Consider the following 21,626-nt stretch of genomic DNA (forward strand, 5'->3'; position numbering starts at 1 on the left):
TATGTGTACCTTTATCATATGTGTAATTTAATCTTTTCTCCTTTTTTTAGACCTATTTGCAATATATATATAATGGTGCAATAATTGGATGGCATGTTTATAAGGATCAAATTATATCTTTATGGGTTTTGGGGTCGTTTAGTACACAAACTAAAATATTTCGAGATTATAATCCTGATATTATAATCCATATACTAATTTATACCGTCATTCAGATATGATATAAATTTAATCTCACACCTTATCCCGCGTACCACATTTTATCCTACCTTATAAAGTTTGGTTTTAGTCACTCTTCCTATTTCCACCTTCTGTCCATATCCTTTGGTTAGTGACCCCCAAACCCCTACATACCCGCAACTTCTCACACACTTTAAAATGACGTGAGATGAGCAAGACGAGATCACAGACTTTTCTCCGATAACAAAACTAGCAGTTCATTATTCATTTCTCATTGGCTGCTCAGGGCTTACGCTTTTGAATTTGAGTTCATGTAAATTCAATATTTTTCGCTTATACCATAAATATATATATATGTGAAATCTCCGGGTCTCTCCGTTTTAATTTATGTGAATATGTTTGACTGAGTACGGAGTTTAAGAAAAAATAAGATTTTTGGAATTTGTGGTCCTAAACATGTGAGAAAGGGGTCGAGAGTATTTGTGTGGTTATAAAAGCTTCTCATTAAGGGTAAAATTAAAATTTTAAGCTAAATTGTTTCCAAATTTAGAAAGGGGTCATTCCTTTTGGAACGGACCAAAAAAGAAATAGGCTCACATAAAATGGAAACCGAAGGAGTAATAAGTTTTGCAAATATGAAGTTCTGAACCTTTGATTTCAAAGAACTCAAAATCTTAAATCTATTAAGTTTAAATTATGGATCCGGCTCTATTTGGCCCATGACAATTATGCACTTCTAGATAGACCGCTTATTTTTCTTGGACCACTTGTCAAGGAGGGAACAATTCAACAAAAGAATGCTTGCAAATGGAAGCAATGGTCAAAATCACAATGGATAGATTGGCTTTACCAATTGAATGGATATAAATCAAATTAGACTTTGAAGTGGATCACATGAAATCTGTTATTTTGACACAAGAGGACCCAAGTTCAGTAAAAAATGAACCACAATAAATAAATAATTACAAAATGAACAAGATATATTTGTTAAGCATTTACACCCACAGGAAATGAAACTTTACTCAAGTACATGTTTGATCTTTGTAAAGGTGTCCTAAAATGAATTGCATCAATTGTGAGCAAAACATATCAAGCAACGAGAAAAAAGAAAAAAGAGCAAATATACCACCATTCTTGATTATTTGTGTGTGTCATTTTTGTGCAGGAATCATGCTAATCTTTTCTGTATCGTTCCAATTTTATGAGATGCCCCCGAAAAGAACAAATATACCAAATGCTAAAAGAAAAGGGCAGTGTAAAAAAGTTGGTTCCAAGTATCAGGCAAACCAGCAAGACACCAATGACTACAATCAGCAGAATGATCAGGATTTGCTCTTTGTTCAGAGGTGAGAGCACCACTATAGATAGAAGGGTGTGCATCTTTTCTCATTGCTGATAGAAAAGTTATGTCCAAAAGAAAAGGAGGGTTGTTCATGTCCCTCATTACTGACTGCAACACCTTCATTTGATCTGGGTACGTACCCGGATACGCCGTGCCGGTCATCGGCACGGTCTCGCCGTAACAACTTCTCGATGTAACTCCATATATATATATATACAAGACTCAAACTCAGACCTAATAAGGGTAAAAGACTAATTACCATTCCACCAAAGCAAGTGTTGGTATAGAATTCATATTTACATGTCAAATCAAAATGGAGTAATAATAAACTAGTTTCCTCTGCATAGAACAAGAACTAGTTCATCTCTTGTTATCTATTGGCATGGTGTTATAAGTACATCCACTAAGCAACAAGCCCTTTAATTCCTTCTTAATTAGTACGGAATTACTATTTGCCGAACCCTGTATTCCACCTTGGTCAGTGTGGTTTATTTCACGAAAAATAATAGATTCTCCCAAGCTACGAAAATATAGATGTATGAATTCATCAACCAACCATGTAAAAGCTAAGGTTTTTTTTCTTTAATTTAAGTTTCATATATTAACAGTGTATAATTACAAACAAATTTCTAAGAAATAAAATTAATGGGTGACAATACAAGAAAAATAATATCTACGGCGACCGTCGTGGAACAGTCACAAATTTCCAAAAATATGTCACAATTTTGTTTGAATCTGTCCGTCATTAGTATTGCGTCACGAATTTGTGATATTCTTGTGGTGCTATAACCGTAAATATGAAATACGATGAATACACTAATAATACAAAAACATCTTTGCATTAGTGTTTGTAAATTATAACTTGTATCAATCTCCCTATGAAGTTAATCTTTCATGTTGTGAAACATCTGAAAAGCTCTTATATATGGTGCATAGTAATGTTTTTATCTTTCATGTTATGAAACATGTTTTTATGCCACCCAAGAGGAAGAAAGATAATAATTTTATAAGTATTAGCCGTGTACAAGGCAAAATCTGCCCTAAGGATATTTAGCATAATATCCAATTTAGGAAAGAGTCGGTCGAGGTGTATCAGGGAGCAGCGAAGTCATTGGCCGAGGTGTCAGCCATGAGCCGTAGTCGAGATGTCAACGAGAGCCGACGAGAGCCGTAATCGAGATGTCAGCAAGGGTTAAGGTCGAGGCTGAATATTGATGACAGGAGCTGCAACGGCTAGTTTGTCAGGGTATGATATTAAAAGGGAATATTATAGTGGATATTTTCTGCACTTGTACTACTAGAGTTTTTTAGGAAAATATCCCAGATATATAGAGAGAAGAGATAATGATAGGGGCATGTAATATTCATTTTGATAAGAACACTTTTCAGTAGAAGATTCTCTCCCACATATAAAAATACGAAGATTACCTTTTGACAAAGATTCTTGCTCATATTATTTCATATCTTTCCACCATATCTAAGGATTGTTCAAACAAATCTTGGGTCTTTTTGTCACTCATCATTGTTAGGAGAAATATTCGTCCAATCCATCCATTATTGGGTGAATCATTCTCCTTATTTACTTGAATGTCATTTATTTCTATTTATTGTCGGTTACACCTCCATGCTCATACTTTAAGAATATATTGCACTTGTTGTCATCAATCATTTACGGGATCTGTCCCCACCTTCCGCACGTCTTTAAGACTTACATCTAGAGTTATTATGCTTAACTAGATTTAACCCATAATTATATAAATTTATTGGGTTAACTGAAAGTTACGCTTTTTGGTCAAATAATTTGGCGCCGTCTGTGGGAGTTTTTAGCTAAATCTTTTAGTTCCTTCTAGATCTACAATCAACACTGGTTAATAACGTAAAAAAAACAAGAATATTTTCCTCTCTCCATGCATAGATCTGATATGACATGTAACAGAAAAGAAAGAACGAGAATAATGAGCGACCTCCCAACCAACCTCATGAACATCATCCACGAAAGCTCTGAAGCAGTGGACGATGACACAACGCCCAATGCCTATCCTAGGCGAGGTGTATCACCCCCTCCCCATTGCAGCATCACAAAATCTCTTAGTAAGACAGCCTCCACATCCGTGGGAGAGGAGGCACCACCAGCGATAAAGAAGCTCCTCGAGGTTAGGCTAACAGATACACTGACCAGCATCCTCCACAAGCCCGTTTAGGATGCGGCCGCAGTAAACGCGAGAACTTGTGCTACACCACCAGTGGACGAGCAACATGATCATCCACCCACGACGATAGGTATTACTCACAATGTTGTTAACAATGCAGGCAACGCCGCCCTCACAACCATTCTGAAAAGGATGGAGGAAATGAAAAACGAGAACAAGGCACTTCGGGACCAAATGAGAGAACACCAAGAAAGGGTCGATAAAATACAGGGGGCTCCTAAGCTATTGCCGAAGAGAGATGTCGGTCGTTTCATCGAATAGCCGTACAGTGATAGCGCTGCCCCACATGCCATACCAAAGAACTTTAAAATGCTGCTCTATCTGAAAATATACGATGGCACAACTGACCCGAGGATCATGACCCATTACATCACCACCGTGAAAGGTATTGACCTCACCAAGGAACAAGTATCCTCCATTATGCTAAAGAAATTCGGCGAAACCCTCATGGGGGTACATTAACCTGGTATTCGCAACTGCCTGCACGCTCCATCGAAACCTTTGAGGAAATGGTCGATAAGTTCATGACTGCCCACGCCGGGGCCAAGAAATCCGAGGTAAGAGTAAAGGACATCTTTTCTATCAAACAATCTCCGGGAGAGGGGCTGAGGGACTTCCTCGCTTGTTTTAACCGAGTAAGAAAGACTTTGCCCAATGTATTGGAAGGAATGGTAGTAGCTGCTTTTCAAAACGGGTTGAGCAGAAATGGTTCAAGGGCGACAAGAAAATTATTAAGTCGGCTTATGAAATATCCCCCAGCAACGTGGGACGAAATACATAATGCATATTGTGCCGAAGTTCGAGCAGGCGAAGATGACCTCAATGGGCCGACTCATCGACTGACCTCAGTACAAGCAGAATCCAGAAAAGATCGGAGAAATGATATCAGAATAGATCCTGTGGCCTCACGACCAAACCGAGAACGACATCTCCCATATGTCAGAACTACCGCTGCGTCCTCATCTCTCCATGAAGAAGGCCCACCAATATAAAGAATAGGGACTCACCAGAAAGAGAGAAGTATGCCCCATTTACTATCCGCTCACAAATTTTGCTTGTCACCTACAGAGATCGTCTACGCATTGGAGAAGCTCGGGCCAAAGGTAAAGTGGCCACAAAAGATGAGGTCGGGTTCGAAAACCAGAAAATCAGACGCCCTCTGCGAGTTCCATCAAGAGTGAGTACACAAAACCGAAGATTGCATAGTCCTAAGACAAGAGGTCGTAAAAATGCTACGATAAAGACACCTCAAAGAATTGTTGAGCGATCGGGGAAGGACCAACTTTGCCAGGGGATGTGAACAACATCAAGGGCTGCTGAAACTGCCCTCGCCATCCCGCACCATTCACATGATCATCGGAAGCGGGGATGACGCTTCCATCAACAGTGTGAAGTTCAGAAAAACCTACAAGCTCAAACGGTCGATCACCTACGAACGGTATGATGAACTCGAAAAATGTATCATCTTCGATAAGTCAGATACTAACGGTTTGGCTTTCCCTCACTATGATGCCCTCCTTATTACTTTATGAATTTCAGATACCGACGTAAGATGGATTATGGTAGATGTTGGGAGCGGCACGTGTATTATCTATCCCAGAGTACTCGCACAAATGAAACTCGAGGACAATATAGTGCCACGCTGCATCACACTTACAGGCTTTAACAATGCAGTTGAGCGAACATTTGGCGAGATCACACTCCCTGTCCTGGCGGGTGGCGTCACTTTGGAGACCACATTCCACATCATGGACCAGGACACGACATACAACGCCATCATAGGACGACCCTGGATACACACCATGAGAGCTATCCCATCCAGCTTGTATCATATCATCAAATTGCCAACTCCATGGGGGATATTCAGTATACGAGGGGAGAAACACACATCCCTAGATTGTACGTCCACCGAACAAACAAAGGATAAAGAAAAAAAGGCATAGCCATCAACAGGGTCGAGGTCGATGAGCGATGACAACGAGGACATCATCAGAGATCCCGATATGGTTGAGGCCGCAGGATCGACCATAGAGGACCTCGACCCAGTTCAATTAGACAGTAATGACCATAGCAAGAAAGCTTACATCGGTTGTAAACTTCAGGAGCCGGGTTAGTTTCGTGATTTTTTAACTGCTAACGCGGACTTGTTTGCTTTTAGCCATGCAGATATGACGGGTATCCCAAAGGAGATCGCCACGCACAAATTGAACATCGATCCACTCTACCCCCGGTGAGGCAGGTTCGACGTAAATTTAACTCTACAATCAATGACGCAGTGCGCGAAGAAGTGGAAACATTGTTGGAAAATGGCTCTGTCAGAGAGTCGAAGTACCCCCAATGGGTCGCCAACGTAGTCATGGTGAAAAAGAAGAACGGCAAGTGGCGGATGTGCATAGATTTCACTGAGCTGAACAAAGACTACCCTAAGGATTCATTTCCATTACCTCATATCGACCAACTCATCGATGCAACAGTCGGGCACGAGTTGCTAAGATTATTATATGCCTACTCGAGCTATAATCAGATCCTAATGGAGAAGAGGACAAGGAGAATATCACCTTCATCACCCACCAGGGGACGTACTGCTACAGGGTCATGCCTTTCGGACTGAAAAATGCGGGAGCAACTTACCAAAGGTTGGTGACGAAGATGTTCAAAGAACAACTCGAAAAACTGATAGAAGCCTACATCGACGACATGCTAGTCAAATCCAAAAGGAAAGAAGATCACATCGACCACTTGAGAGAAGTCTTCGGCATTCTCAAGCAATACGACATTTAACTGAACCCCCAAAAATGTGCATTCGGCATGGCCTCAGGGAAATTCTTGTGTTTCCTAGTGTCGCAACTAGGTATCAAAGTCAATCCCACCCAAATCAAGGCCATCGAAGGGATACCAGAGCACTTGACCACCAAAAGGCAGGTCCAGAGGTTGATTGGCCGTATCGCCGCCCTTTCGAGGTTTATCTCACGATCCTCCGATAGGTTCCATAAGTTATATGGCGTACACAAAAAGGAGAACGACCTCCAATGGACCCCTGAGTGCGTCCAAGCCCTGAAGGAGTTAAAGGTGTACCTGTCCTCGCCACCTTTACTCTCAAAATCGGAATCAGGACAACCTATCTTTATCTATCTCGCTGTGTCCGAAGTAGCTGTGAGCGTAGTCCTGGTCCAAGAAAATAAAGGTACGCAATCTCCCATCTATTACATTAGCAAAACACTAGTCGACGCCGAGACAAGATACCCCCATCTCGAAAAACTGGCTCTGGCCTTGGTCATAGCTTCACGAAAGCTTAGACCGTACTTACAATGCCACACCATCTTGGTCGTCACAAATTTCCCTTAAAGAAGCATTTTACACAAACCCGAGTTATCGGGCAGGTTGGCCAAATGGGCCATTGAACTGAGAGAGCATGATATTACATATCAGTCGCGAACGGCGATAAAGTCATAGGTCCTCGCAGACTTCATCGCCGACTTCAGCGCAAAAATAATGCCCGAAGTCGAAAAAGAAGTCGTCTGCACTTCTCCCCAAATACAAGACCTTTGGGTCCTGTACACCGATGGTGCATCTAACGCGTCAGGATCCGAGCTGGGACTCGTGCTCGAAGTCCCGATAGGCGAAGTGATTCGCCAGTCCATAAGATGTCGGGACATGACTAACAATGAGGCCAAGTAAGAGGCCGTAATTACGGGACTGAGACTAGCACTCAAATACGGGGTGAAGCGACTAAGATTTTGTTGCGATTCTCAACTCGTAGTAAACCAAGTCACAGTAACTTTCCAAATCAAGGAGCAAAGGTTACCAAAGTACCAGACCGAAATCTGCAAGCTACTGCCCGAGTTCGACGAATGTCAACTCGACCAGATCCCCCGAGCAGAGAACACCAAGGCAGATGGCCTAGCCAAGTTAGCCACAGCCACCAAAAACATTATAACCGGAGAAAGAAATATGGTCCACCTCCCCAACTCATCGATATATGAAATCGAGGTAAGAACCATAAACTTGACTTAGGACTGGCGCAACCGTATTATTACATATTTGCAGGATGACATACTCCCCAACGATAAAAAAAAAGGCCAAAAAGTTGCGAATGCAAGTAGCCAGATACAACATCATCCACAATATGGCAGCCCTCTAGCGAAATGATTAGGCTCAAATCATACGCGACGCGTCCTTGAAGAAGTACGCGAAGGACACTTTGGATCTTACTCCGGCAATCGAGCTCTAGTCAGATGCCTCATACGGCAGGGTATTACTGGCCCACCATGAAAAAGGAGGCCGCGGACTTCATGAAATAATGCGAGCAATGCCAGAATACGCCCAAATGATCCACCAAGCAGGCGAACACCTACACTCAGTAACCTCCCCTTGGTCGTTCATCAAATGGGGAATGGACATCGTGGTCCCCCTCCCGGCAGGACGAGGTAACATACGTTTTCTCTTGGTTTTAACTCACTATTTCTTTAAATGGGTGGAAGCAGGAGCATTCGCCCAAATACATGAACAAGAATTTATCGCCTTCATATGGAAAAATATCATATGCCATTTCAGTCTCCCCAAAGAAATCGGTTGCGACAACGGACCCCAATTTGCAGGAAAGAAGGTCGTCGATATTGAACATAATGAAGAAGAAACTCGAAAACACTAAAGGACAGTGGCCAGAAATATTACCAGAAGTACTCTGGGCCTACCGAACAACTTCAAAGATGAACACAGGAGAAACGTCATACACATTAGTCTATGGGACTGATGTAGTAATACCGGTCGAGGTCAGGGAGCCCAGCTTAAGGTACTCCCGCGAAAGCGGATCCCAGAACGATGACAATAAAATGTAGGAACTTGACGAAGCCGAGGAACGAAGAGATATGGCCTACATGAGAATGTTCTCCCAAAAGCAACAAAAAGAACGCTATAATAACAAAAAGGCAAAAATTAGGCCACTTAAAGTCGGGGACTACGTGCTTAAAGCTAAAACACAAGCAAAGACCCGCGAGAAGGAAAACTAGGAACAAACTGGGACGGCCCTACAAAATCATGGCAGCAGCAAAGAAAGGGTCATTCACACTGGAAACAATGGAAGGAAAACGCCTACCAAACAACTGGAATATTACATACCTCAAGTACTTCAACTTTTAAAGGACGATGTCCCCAAAATCGCACTCTTTTTCCCTCACTCGAGTATTGTACCAATTCGGTTTTCTCAAGGAGGTTTTTAACGAGGTGACAACGGGGATACTTCAGGATTGAAGTGCACACAGACAAAGGCACTGGAAGGCCAGTTCATTGCTCGATCTCTCACTACTTTTCCAGTTCGACCAATGAAGGGACTAGATAGACCAGGACTGGGACTGAACTGCCAGCCAGCGCCCGGAAAATATGTAAATCTCTCCAAGTATATGAACAAAGCATAAATACATGGAGTTTATTTCTGCTCTCCCCAAGCACGGGTTACATTCGACCTCGTTCTAATTAACACATACTCGGCCTACGGCCTTAACTAAATGAAGGTTAAATTCGACCTTGTTCGAATTAACACCTACTTGGCCCACGGCCTTAACTAAATAAAGGTTACATTCGACCTCGTTCGAATTAACTCCTACTTGGCCCACGGCATTAAGTAAATGAAGGTTATATTTGACCACGTTCGAATGAACACCTAATCGACCCTCGTCCATAAACAAACATGCGATGTATTCGACCTCATTCGAACCAACACCTACTGGCCCTCGACCATAATCAAACCTAGGCTTTGTTTCCACCTAGTTCGACCTACTCGAACAAAGTTATTATGACTAAGGCAACTAAGCAACAATATCAAAAGAGCATACAAACCTGAACAGAAGAAAAGAGAATCAGGTACGAATAAAAGAACTAACATTTCATACTTAGAATATTTTTTACAAAGGTTCGAATACACGTCTATAAAAAATACACACAAGTCTGCGACTAAACAAAAAAAAAAGGAAAAGCAACTAATCGCGGCCTGGCCCAGCAGTACCACCAGCTTGATCGTCTAGGCCATCTCCATCTACCATTTCTCCATCACCATCGCCATCGCCATCGCCATCGCCAACGAGATAATCATCCTCGTACCAGGCATCCTGGTCTATCCGATCCACGCCCGCAGCCTCCTCATCATCACCGGCCTCCATTGTAGAGTGATCGTAGCCACAAGCAAACCGAGCTTTACGTTCCTAAGCACGAGCATCCTCGATGTCGGATTCTGATATAGCTCCCTCCCCCATCAGATCCCTAAATATATCCTGCTGGGCCTCGACGTGAATCCATTCCTAGTACAAATCTCGCGGAATATCAAGAAAAATAGAAGTTCAGGAAGAGGACGACTGAGCCAATAATTGTGCCTTCTCGGTCTTGAGAGCAGTAAATCGATCACAAAAAAGCGGACAATCGGGCGCGCCTGGTCGCGGCCATAACGGAAATAGACCCTGAAGAAGAAGCAGCCTTCCTCTTACGAAATGCAGGAGGGGGGATCTTCGGTCTATTCGAGGGTCCTCGGGCTGAAAAAGGAAAGAATAAAAGATTGTCACTTCCTACATAAAGCTATAACGAGTAAGCGACTATGAGGTCAAAACAATATAGATAAAAAGGTGTATAGGTGAATTCACCGATCGCGGAAGGCGTAGGCCCGAACTTCTTGAGAAAGGCTGAACATTCACGAACCCCCACTGTGTAAGGCAGAATTCGACTGACCCAGTCATGAATGTCCCCGAACAAAGGAGGGGGCGTACTCTCTGCTACACGAAGAAGGGACGGAATGTCAGACCACGACTAAAACAAGCAAACCAAACGCTCGCCTAAAGAAAAAAAGAGATACTTACGGGCGTAATTCCAAGTCTCAGGGGATCCGCTTGGGTTGGCCACCGCATCCTCGGTTTTGCCGAAGAAGTAGTTGAGCCAGAACTGGCGATTTGCCTTATCATCCATCTTCACCACCAGGCATTTACTTCCTCGGTGGCGAAGATGCAGCATCGTCTCCCTATAGAAACTAGGGGCGAAAAGATGCATCAGGTGGCGAAGTGTGACCTCGACCCTGCTAATTCCGCGAATTTTGTTAACATGTGGACTAGCTTGTAGATGTATGGAGAAAGTTGGACCGGGCAACCGCAGTAAAAGTAACAAAATTCCTCTGCCAGTGCGAGAAGAGGAAAGGAATAGCCAACATAGAAAGGATACGCGTAGAACACGCAATACCTAGGGTGGTGTACTTGTACCACATCGCGCTCCGCTGGGATCAGATCGATATGGGCAGGAATCTTGAACCTCGCTTGAAACTTAGCAAGATCGGTCTCTTTCATCATTGATTCCGGGACCTCAGGGTCGTCCTCTGGCATCTTCGAAAAGTCGGACCTAACTTTTTCACTACGAGGGATTATTTCCTCCACCATAAGGAAATTCTCATCTTTAATGGCAACGAAAACGCTATCATCATGAGGAAGCATATGCACCGGCAATGAGATAGGGTCAGATGCCGCGCTGAAACCAGAAGGTATGTTAACCATACTTTCGAGAGAAGATGTTTTAAGTACGGAAGGGTTAGAAGCACCTGGAATTACCAGAATCATGGGAGTGGATACGCAACAACAAAGCAAAGAGAAGACAGAGATTCAATGTGAAGAATAGAGAAGAAGACACAGGGATTCGATATTAAGAGTATGCAAAACACAAACGAATAGTCTCGCATCCTTATTTATAAAGGTTCAATTGCCAGGACTAAGAAATCAGGCCATCATTACCCATCGCATGTATCGAAACGTAGAGGCATGGGAAACGATGCAAAGCATCGGGAAAATGTGCCATGATGACTCATGATGTCATGACATCATTCTGAAACGATGCGACCCCAAAGGTTGCGGCTCACGAAAGGTCATATCGTCACCTCATCCGAAACACCACTACTAGACTTGCTCGTCCAATTTTTCCAACCACGATGAACAAAGTTCTCTCATCAAGGCTACCTGGTATTAGCCTTAATAAACGGAGGGACTAACTGTATAGGTCAAAATCTACCCTAAGGATATTTATCATAATATGGCATTAAGGAAAGAGTCGGTCGAGGTGGACCAGGAAGCAGCGAAGTCATTGGCCGAGGTGTCAGCCATGAGCCGTAGTCGAGATGTCGACGAGAGCCGTAATCGAGATGTCAACAAGGGTCGAGGTCGAGGCTGAATATTGATGACAGGAGCTGCAACGGCTAGTTTGTCAGGTTATGATATTAAAGGGGAATATTATGGTGGATATTCTCTGTACTTGTACTACTATGGTTTCTTAGAAAAATGTCCCAGATATATAGAGAGAAGAGATGATGATAGGGGCATGTAATATTTATTTTGATAAGAACACTTTTCAGTAGAAGATTCTCTCCCACATATAAAAATACGAAGATTACCTTTTGACACAGATTCTTGCTCATTTTATTCCACATCTTTCCATCAGATCCGAGGATTGTTCAAACAAATCTTGTGTCTTTCTGTTACTCATCATTGTCAAGAGAAATATTCGTCCAATCCATCCATTATTGGGTGAATCATTTTTCTTATTTACCTGAATGTCATTTATTGCTATTTATTGTTAGTTACACTTCCATTATTGCTCATACTTTAAGAATATTTTGCACTTGTTGTCATCAATCATTTACGGGATCTGTCCCCACCTTCCGCACGTCTTTAAGATTTACATCTAGAGTTATTATCTTTAACTAGATTTAAGTCATCATTATATAAATTTATTGGGTTAACCGAAAGTTACGTTTTTGGTCAAACAAGTAGTTGATTTAAAAGGTCTTCAAATTAAAATATAGCGAATTAATTAGTTTCACTATCAATCTAATATTATACACGCACAAAGTTATGTCATTATAGCTTATTTCCATAAGTTTACTTTGTCCATATATTCGTCATTGTTATTCTTATAAGTAAACAAAATTTAGAATTCATAGGATGTACTTCCTCTATCACACTTTATGTGACCGTAATGAGGTGTAAAGGTTTGACAGGGAAGGCCAAAGGAGATAGAGAGTTAGGCCGAAAAAGAATTGGGGAGAGGTGATTAGGCAAGATATGATGCATCTATAGTTGATCAAGAATATGACCCTTGATAGAAAAGTGTGAAGGACAAGGATTAGGGTAGCAGGTTAGATAGTCTAGATTGTTCATACCGATAGTTTTAATACGCACTCTCGCATTTTGTTGGTATTAGGTTTCTATGACTACTTGTTGTTTCTTGCATTTTCGGTTATCTTACTATCTTCTTGTTATTATGTTGCTTTTACATGGCTTCTCGGTGTTGTCCCTTCTTGTTATCTTTTTATTAATGTGGTGCTTATGTTTTCCTAAGCTGAGGGTCTACTGGAAACAATCTTTCTATCTCCACAAGATAGGAGTAAGGTCTGCGTATACATTAAGCAGACCCCACTATGTGGAATTATACTGAGTATTTGTTGTTATTGCTGTTGTTTTTGTTGTTATTGTTGTTGTTGTATTTAACATATATTTGTAGAGTCAAAGAAGGTTTTCTTTGAAAATACTTTTTGTAAATATTTTTGGAAAATTTGAATTACTAATTATATAGTAATTTTTATGTTTGAATTCACACCAAAAAATAGTCGGTTTAACTCTCATATTCCAAAATATGTCACATAAAAAGGAACGGAACGATTGTTGTTTATAATTTCATCATCATTTTATTATTTTGGCAACCTTTAATAAAAGATTAAAAGACTATACATACATCCATCCTTCTCAAACATTACGAGGAAGTTAGACTTTAAATTCTTCTCCTCCGAATTTTACGAAAAAAGAACCAATACAATTTATGGCTTGTTTGGAGGTACCAAAAGTCATAGTCGTAAACACGTAGAACAAGCGTAGGAAATTTGACTTCAGTAACAAGTATAACAACGCTAGAAAAACAAAGTCTTGCTGACTCAGCTCCTATAAATCTAAAACTGGATAAACCTAAGCGTGTTTTTTGTAGGTAAATTGCTATGATAAAAAAGTTAAAAACTCCAACTAATATGTTATAAACCTAAGCGTATCTTTTGTAGAAAGAATTTTTATATTATAAAGCATATAACTTAAATTCAATCTTTTTCTTTGTAAATTGAAACAGATAATGTAAATCTCAATCACCGTAGCTTATCAATATTGAAAAAACTTGAATAACACCATATGTCATTGTAAAGGTGATCCTAGAATATACCATAATCGGAGTAATCAAAGATGCTATGATCGATTCCGTTCTATTAATAAATTCTTGTAAAACCCAAAAAATAGCATATATTAGGAACTAGTATTATTAAATGAACACAAAAGAAATAGATTTATACAATAAAATACCCTATTATTAGGTAATAATTATAAAAAGTCTCTTGATAAGTATTAATTAGTATTCTGTTAAAAATAATATATTTATCCTGCTATTACAGATAAATTTACCGATAATTAAAAATAATCTTAATACTATTGATGCATATTCGAGTTTAAATTTTATATAATGATGATGTAAAAAGTATTTATCCAGTTAAATTGATTATTGAGGCAATCCTCGGTCCAACACCTAGGCCTTGCTAAGGCAACATGTTAATATTAGCTAACCCTATAACCGGTTAAAATGCACCGATAGTATAATAATAAACCTTTAAATATAAGTATATATAACTTAATAAATCACTTAGATAAATCCAAAACAGGATGAAAGGGAAAGAAAATAAGCAAAGAAAACGTCGCCGTGAGAAATGACGTAGTTTAGCTTGTTCGTCCACGGCATAAAAACGCCTATAAATTCGGTGGTCATTTTGGTTCATTTACACAATCCCACGATCATCTTTTGTGTATTATCATTTTGCCTTCTTTACGTGTTCTTCTCTCCAAAAATCCTGCAAATCTTTAACTATCTTCCCATATTTCTCTCCCTCTTTCTCTTTCTTTTTGTTATCTACTTTACTACTTCTATTAGTAGAGCTTTATCCAATTAAAGTCATCTATATTGGATATAGTTTTTACTACTACTATATCTTGTTTGGGAAAGAAAAGAATAAAAAAATAGAGTGTCTATATTAAGTATAAAAAGGTGAAAAATAAAAAAGTAGTGATCAATCATGTGTGGGATCTTGGCTTTGTTGGGTTGTCCAGATGATTCTCAAGCCAAAAGGGTTCGAGTTCTTGAGCTCTCTCGCAGGCAATTCCCCTTTCTTTTCTCTTTTATTTTATTACTCCATCATATTATTCAACTTTAATTTCACCTTTTTTGTTTTTCAATTAATATTTGTCTGCTTTTGCTTTCTTCATTTAATGTTCTTGCATTGCTCTAGTTCCTTTATGAATAATAGGCTAAAGTAATAGAGTGAAGGGGTAGAGTCGGAGCAACGGTAAAGTTGTCTTTACATGATCTATAGCTCACGGTTCACCATAGAAGCAGCCAATGGCGAAGCTAAGAAATTCAATAAGGGTGTTCTTCCCTTTGCCAGTAGGCTATGCAAGTGTGTTCAAAGTCTATTTTTAATCAATAACAAGTACTATTTTACCTTATAGTGGAAGCAACCACTAATGCTTGCATTTAGGTAATTAGTTGTCTATCAAGGGAAGTTATGTGCTCTGTTGTTCTGTGGCGGAGCTAGAATTTTCGTTAAGGGGTGTCAAAATATATAAAAGTAAACATACCAGAAAATTAAGGGGAGTCAATACATAGTATATATACATATAATTTATTTTTTTTACCTAGTTACACATTGTGTATTTTTTCCGCGAAGTGACACCCCTTCCTATAAGGTGGCTCTGCCACTGGTGGTAAGGGTGATCAATTAAACACCCTTCGCCGAAAAATTATACTCTGGATGGTGTAAAATATTACTACTTGTTAGTGATTCAATAAATAAACTTTAAACACCCTTGCATAGTCTAGTGGCAAAGAGTGTTCAAAATTTTGAACACATTTATTGAATTCTCTGGCTTCGCCACTGCTATCTACATTACATCCCTTGAGGTGCGACCTTTTTCCGAATCCTGTGTGAATACGGAATGCCTTGTGTTCCAGGCCGCCCTTTAGGCTAAAGTAATAGAGTACGTCTTAATTCTTATGTTGATCATATACCTGAAACACGGAACTGGCACGAGAGATATAAATTCAGAATTTATAGCAAATTTATCATTATGTTGCATTTGTTTTAATGTTCTTCCATTACTCTAATTTTTTTTATGAATAATAAGCTAAACTAATTGAGTTTATGTTGATGTAACTGACCTGAGTTTGGCTACTTGAAAGTTAAAACAAGATTAAGACTTGTGAGTTGCAGCGATTGTTTGGATACTTGAACACGTTTAAAACAAGATTAAGACATTATGATGGATACACTATTCCTAACCTGGGTGGGACCTAATTCTATGGATTCATTATTAAAATTTCTTGGACCAACCATCACCATGATATGTTCATGATGTTGATGGCAAAAGCCATAATACACTTTATTTCTGTATCACAACTACTTTATACACATGTTATAGAGTTTTAAAATTATTTTAATATTTGTTATTTTTTCCGTCCCAATTTATGTCATGATGTTTGACTCGGCATGAAGTTCAAGAAAAAAAAAGAAAGGCTTTTGAAAATAGTCGAAAACAAGTCATCGATATATGTATGGCTGTTAATAACCTCGTTAGGCGTAAAGTAAAAATTTTAAAATTAAACTATTTCTAAATAAGGAAATATGATATTTTTTTTTGCACAGACTAAAAAGGAAAGTATGACGCATAAAATAAAATAAAGAAGTATATTTTAGTGATTTTTTCCGTGTCAAAAATGCCAGTTTTGTTGAACTCATTGAACCTGGTGACCAGTGGCGGATGCAAACCTTAGGTACGGAGGTCATCCGAACCTAGAATAGTTATATTTGTGAAAAATCACTAAAATTTCAATAATTACTGGATATGAAACTTTAATTTTAAAACTACAATGAGTGCAGTTTTAAAATCTTTAAATGTCAAACCGATCAAGATTAAATTATGGATCCGCTTTTAAATGTCAAACCGACAGTACAATAGCCTTTTGCAATTGAAACAAATATAAACATGACATTTATTAAACAAGTTTTAATTTTGGTAACTATTTGATTACATAGGTTGAAGCATCGTGGACCAGATTGGAGTGGGATATATCAACATGGTGATTTTTACTTAGCACATCAACGTTTAGCAATTATCGATCCTACTTCTGGTGATCAGCCTCTGTTTAATCAAGATAAGACGATTGTTGTTACAGTGAGTGCCTCTAATTTACCCTTTTTTTTTGTGGACGAATGCGTGTTTAGATTACTTTAATTATGACTGAAGATTTGTATATTTGATTATTGATTGTGTGCCAAATGTTGCAGGTCAATGGAGAAATTTACAATCATGAGAAACTTCGTAATCTTATGCCTAATCACAAGTTCAGAACCGGAAGTGATTGTGATGTTATTGCACATCTTGTGAGTTAGTTTACTTTACTCATCAACCAACTTAGGCTATTGAATTCAAGGGCGGAGCTAGAAATTTGAGTATATGGGTTCTGGAATGTAGGATAAGATAAGTTACTGGGTTCGGATAGATTATTTACACATATTAAGTAGATTTCTTAACATAAATACACGGCCCGAGCCGAAGCTATTGGGTTCTGCCGAACCCGTGGCTAGACTTGTAGCTCCGCCACTGAGTGAATTATATAAGGAATTTTGGGTGTTTGGGTAAACTTATAAGCTGGTCAAATTAGCTTATAAGCACTTATTATCAATTTCAACATTTCTATCCAAACACGTAACTATTTATTCGTAAAGTCATTTTAGCACTTGATGCTTATCGACTACTTTTAATCAGTTAAACGAACAGGCTCATAGTGACAAACTCTAGAAAATATGGTATTGTATATTAGAAGAATTTATACAATGTCTCACTATCGATATGTATTGATCAGTATGAAGAATATGGAGAAAATTTTGTGGACATGTTGGATGGGGTGTTCTCTTTTGTATTGTTGGATACGCGCGATAACAGCTTTCTTGCTGCTCGTGATGCGATTGGAATTACTCCCCTCTATATTGGTTGGGGACTTGATGGTAAGATTTTCTATACAATTTTCCAAGTAGAAATTAAAACTGAAGCCATTCCAATTTGCTATTGTAGAATCTTGATATATGTTATTTGGTATCTCAGGCTCTGTGTGGATTTCATCTGAGCTAAAGGGCTTAAATGATGATTGTGAACATTTTGAAGTTTTCCCTCCCGGGCACTTGTACTCGAGCAAGAATGGCGGGTTTAGGAGATGGTACAATCCTCAATGGTTCTCTGAGGCTGTTCCATCAAATCCTTATGACCCCTTAGTTCTGAGGCGTGCCTTCGAAAATGTGAGAAATGAATCTAGGATGTTTCCCTCTCGACTTTGGACTTAGCACTCTAAAAATTTGTCTGTACAAACGATCTTGGCTATAAGGAGTGGTTGTTAATTTCGCAGGCTGTTATTAAACGGTTGATGACCGATGTACCCTTTGGTGTTCTGCTCTCCGGGGGACTTGATTCGTCTTTAGTTGCTTCTGTCACTGCTCGCTACTTGGCTGGAACAAAAGCTGCTAAGCAATGGGGAGCGCAGCTTCATTCCTTCTGTGTTGGTCTCGAGGTCAGTCAATCAATCTTGAGTAGAGAAAATTTAGGGCCGGTTCTGTGGGTTTAACTTAACTCATTGCTTTTGGCTCGAACCATATATGCAAATCCAAAAAGATTTAAGATGTATACATATAATATAACACTCATTCTGAGCCTACTGAAGCTAGATACTGGACTGTGCCTTTGGTCTTGAGACTTTTGTAATACCAATTTCTGTTCCTTTGTGACTAACAGGGCTCACCAGATCTCAAGGCTGCAAGAGAAGTTGCTGACTATTTGGGAACCGTTCACCACGAGTTCACCTTCACAGTTCAGGTTTGTAAATCGCGATGCTACTTCAATTTATTCATGTGAGGCTCTTCTGTTTTCCTACTAGAAAGCAACATGTGTGCATGTTTTGGCAGGACGGAATTGATGCTATTGAAGATGTTATTTACCATATCGAGACGTATGATGTAACAACGATCAGAGCAAGCACCCCTATGTTCCTTATGTCGCGTAAGATTAAATCACTTGGAGTGAAGATGGTCATATCAGGGGAAGGCTCAGATGAACTGTTTGGTGGCTACTTGTACTTCCACAAGGCTCCCAACAAGGAAGAATTCCACACGGAGACATGTCACAAGGTAATAAAACACATCGGCAAGTCTGATTCTCCTTGTCATTGTTTGTCTCGGGTTGGAATAAATTGCTATAATTCGAGATATGGAATGAGTTAAGAAATGTTAATCATGTTTTTTCCATTCGCATGCAGATAAAAGCGCTTCACCAATACGACTGTTTGAGAGCAAATAAGGCAACATCAGCATGGGGCTTAGAAGCTAGAGTACCATTTCTGGATAAAGAGTTCATCAATGTTGCTATGAGTATCGATCCTGAATGGAAGATGGTAAGAAAACTGAGCTCCAATTGTCAATGAGACAAGAAGCATAACTGAATATGCGCGTTCTCTAAAACCTGTTTTTCATCCGTTTCAGATTAAACACGATCAAGGTAGGATCGAGAAGTGGGTTCTTAGGAAGGCTTTTGATGATGAGGAGCACCCCTATCTCCCAAAGGTCCACAAACTCATATTTTTCCTACTGATTTGCCAATAATTATGGATCAAAACTAATATGTTTGTTCTGTTATGTTCTCTGCAGCATATTTTGTACCGGCAGAAAGAACAATTCAGCGATGGTGTAGGCTATAGTTGGATTGATGGGCTCAAAGCACATGCTGAACAACATGTGAGCTTCCTTAATAAATCCAGAACTAATACAGCGTTATCGTCCAATTTTTGTTTGTTTTACTATCAACTAATTTTAGTCATGTTAGTATGTTTACCTTAGGTACTATGTTTTTAAGGAGTTTTTAGTCGTGTCAAGAATTTATTCGCTGGTAAAAAATAGATTGAACTTCCAGTATTTTCTACTTTTATTATGCATATGATTGGACTGAGATGAGGTTAAATGGAACAACATGGTTGAGGATTAATATAACCAATTCCAACTTGGTTGGAATTGAGGCGTCGTAGTTGTTAGATCTCAGAAACAACTCTTTGCTCTCAGGTGACTGATAGGATGATGCTTAATGCTTCACATATCTTCCCTCACAACACTCCAACTACAAAGGAAGCATACTATTACAGGATGATTTTTGAGAGGTTCTTTCCACAGGTAATATTAGTGAGAGATTAAAATCTATAGATTTTGTTTATGGCTGAGGTTTAAATCATAGATTTCTTAAGCTCAAAAACTAAAACCATGTCCCTGCTATTGTTGGATTTGCAGAATTCAGCAAGGCTAACTGTTCCTGGAGGACCGAGTATAGCTTGCAGCACGGCTAAAGCTATTGAGTGGGACGCTTCTTGGTCGAACAACCTTGATCCTTCCGGTAGGGCTGCTATCGGTGTACATAACTCGGCTTATGACGATCATCTACCCGATGTTGGTAATGGGAATTTGGACACAACGATCATCGATAATGTGCCAAGGATGGTAGGAGTGGGTGCTTCTGCAGAGCTCACAATAAGGAGCTAGCACTAATTAGTCTATTGTCTTCATAACTACTACATGTTTGAAGTATTATTATTGTTATTATCATTATTATAGGAGAAGAGCAGCATGTCTTTTAGATGTCCTACTGCATAAAAGAGAGAATTATATTGGGGTAAATATAAGACTAGAATAAGGATCAAGATCATATGGAGGTTTTAAAGATCTTGAGCACTACTAATGTGCAACCTATGGGATCTAGGTGCTTTCTTGTTGCTGCCTATGTGTAACTTTATCTTATGTGTAATTTAATCTTTTCTCTTTTTTCTAGACCTATTTGCAATATATATATAATGGTGCAATAATTGGATGGCATGTTTATAAGGATCAGATTATGTCTTTATGAACTCTGGGGTCGTTTGGTACAAGATGCGTTCAAAACCGAACCGAAATCGAAGCTTAATGGCTTATTGGTATCGATTTAACGGTTTAACTGACGGGGAACGGATTGAAATTTTTTTATTAACGGCTTATCGGTTTGGGGGCGGATTATTCAATTTTCTTAACGGATAATCCGTTAACCCGTTAAGAATATATATATATATATATATATATATATATATATATATATATATATATAATCAAAAATTCTTCTTCCACTTCTAGTACTCTATCTATTACTAATTTACTATTAGACATTTAGTTATAATTTACTATTCCAGTTTGTTACTATTAGATAATTTTGATGTCATGTGTTATACCCAGTGTTCTCTTCTATTTCTTCTGATAGTTATAAGTTGTTAATAGGCTCATCCCCAGAGATGATTCTACTGGGAAATAAGCTGGAATGTAGCTCTATATTTCTTCTATTTAGCTCTCTTCTTAGGTGCCTTATTCTATAGACTGGAATGTAGTCTGCTGAGCATAGAAATTTTATTTTGAGTCACAGCAGTCAGCAAACAATCTGATAAACCGCCCGATAAGAGCTAAACCGATACCAATCCGCCCGATATCTTATCGGGTGGCTAGCGGATTAATACATTTAAAAATCGATAACCGATAAGTCAAACCGTTAAGAGCAAATAACAGCTCAATCTGCCCGATAAGCAGCCTATTTGATACACGGATTAAATTATCCCAAGATTATAATCCTGATATTATAATCCTTGGTATTATAATCCTTGGACTAATTTATACCGTCAAACAAACATGGTAAAAATTTAATCTTACACCTTACTTATCATACTTTATAAAGTTTGGTTTTAGT

At 39.1% G+C, this 21,626-nt stretch overlaps 1 protein-coding gene and 1 non-coding gene across 2 annotated transcripts; one reads left to right on the plus strand and one right to left on the minus strand.

The window, feature by feature from the left end:
- Window positions 1–1,298: 1,298 nt before the first annotated feature.
- On the minus strand, window positions 1,299–1,403 carry LOC142172327 (U6 spliceosomal RNA). The gene has a single exon (XR_012701690.1). It is a non-coding gene; the product is annotated as a U6 spliceosomal RNA (small nuclear RNA).
- Window positions 1,404–14,462: 13,059 nt separating this feature from the next.
- On the plus strand, window positions 14,463–20,689 carry LOC107830560 (asparagine synthetase [glutamine-hydrolyzing]). Its single transcript, XM_016658168.2, has 13 exons — window positions 14,463–14,931; window positions 16,868–17,006; window positions 17,120–17,215; window positions 17,698–17,839; window positions 17,937–18,127; window positions 18,235–18,396; window positions 18,618–18,698; window positions 18,788–19,009; window positions 19,138–19,272; window positions 19,361–19,441; window positions 19,526–19,612; window positions 19,934–20,041; window positions 20,156–20,689. The coding sequence occupies exons 1-13, from the start codon at window positions 14,852–14,854 to the stop codon at window positions 20,402–20,404; spliced, it is 1,773 nt and encodes a 590-aa protein (XP_016513654.2). The 5' UTR covers window positions 14,463–14,851; the 3' UTR covers window positions 20,405–20,689.
- The last annotated feature ends 937 nt before the right edge of the window (window positions 20,690–21,626 follow it).

The sequence above is a fragment of the Nicotiana tabacum genome, chromosome 17 (assembly GCF_000715075.1).
Source record: "Nicotiana tabacum cultivar K326 chromosome 17, ASM71507v2, whole genome shotgun sequence".
NCBI classification, from domain to species: domain Eukaryota; kingdom Viridiplantae; phylum Streptophyta; class Magnoliopsida; order Solanales; family Solanaceae; genus Nicotiana; species Nicotiana tabacum.

Bases quoted from the DNA above. Each gene is read 5' to 3' on its own strand.
- LOC107830560 (XM_016658168.2), top strand. From the start codon at position 14,852: ATGTGTGGGATCTTGGCTTTGTTGGGTTGTCCAGATGATTCTCAAGCC. The intron at 14,932-16,867 runs GCAATTCCCCTT...TTGATTACATAG, and splicing joins GTTCTTGAGCTCTCTCGCAG to GTTGAAGCATCGTGGACCAG. The intron at 19,273-19,360 runs GTAAGAAAACTG...CATCCGTTTCAG, and splicing joins TCGATCCTGAATGGAAGATG to ATTAAACACGATCAAGGTAG.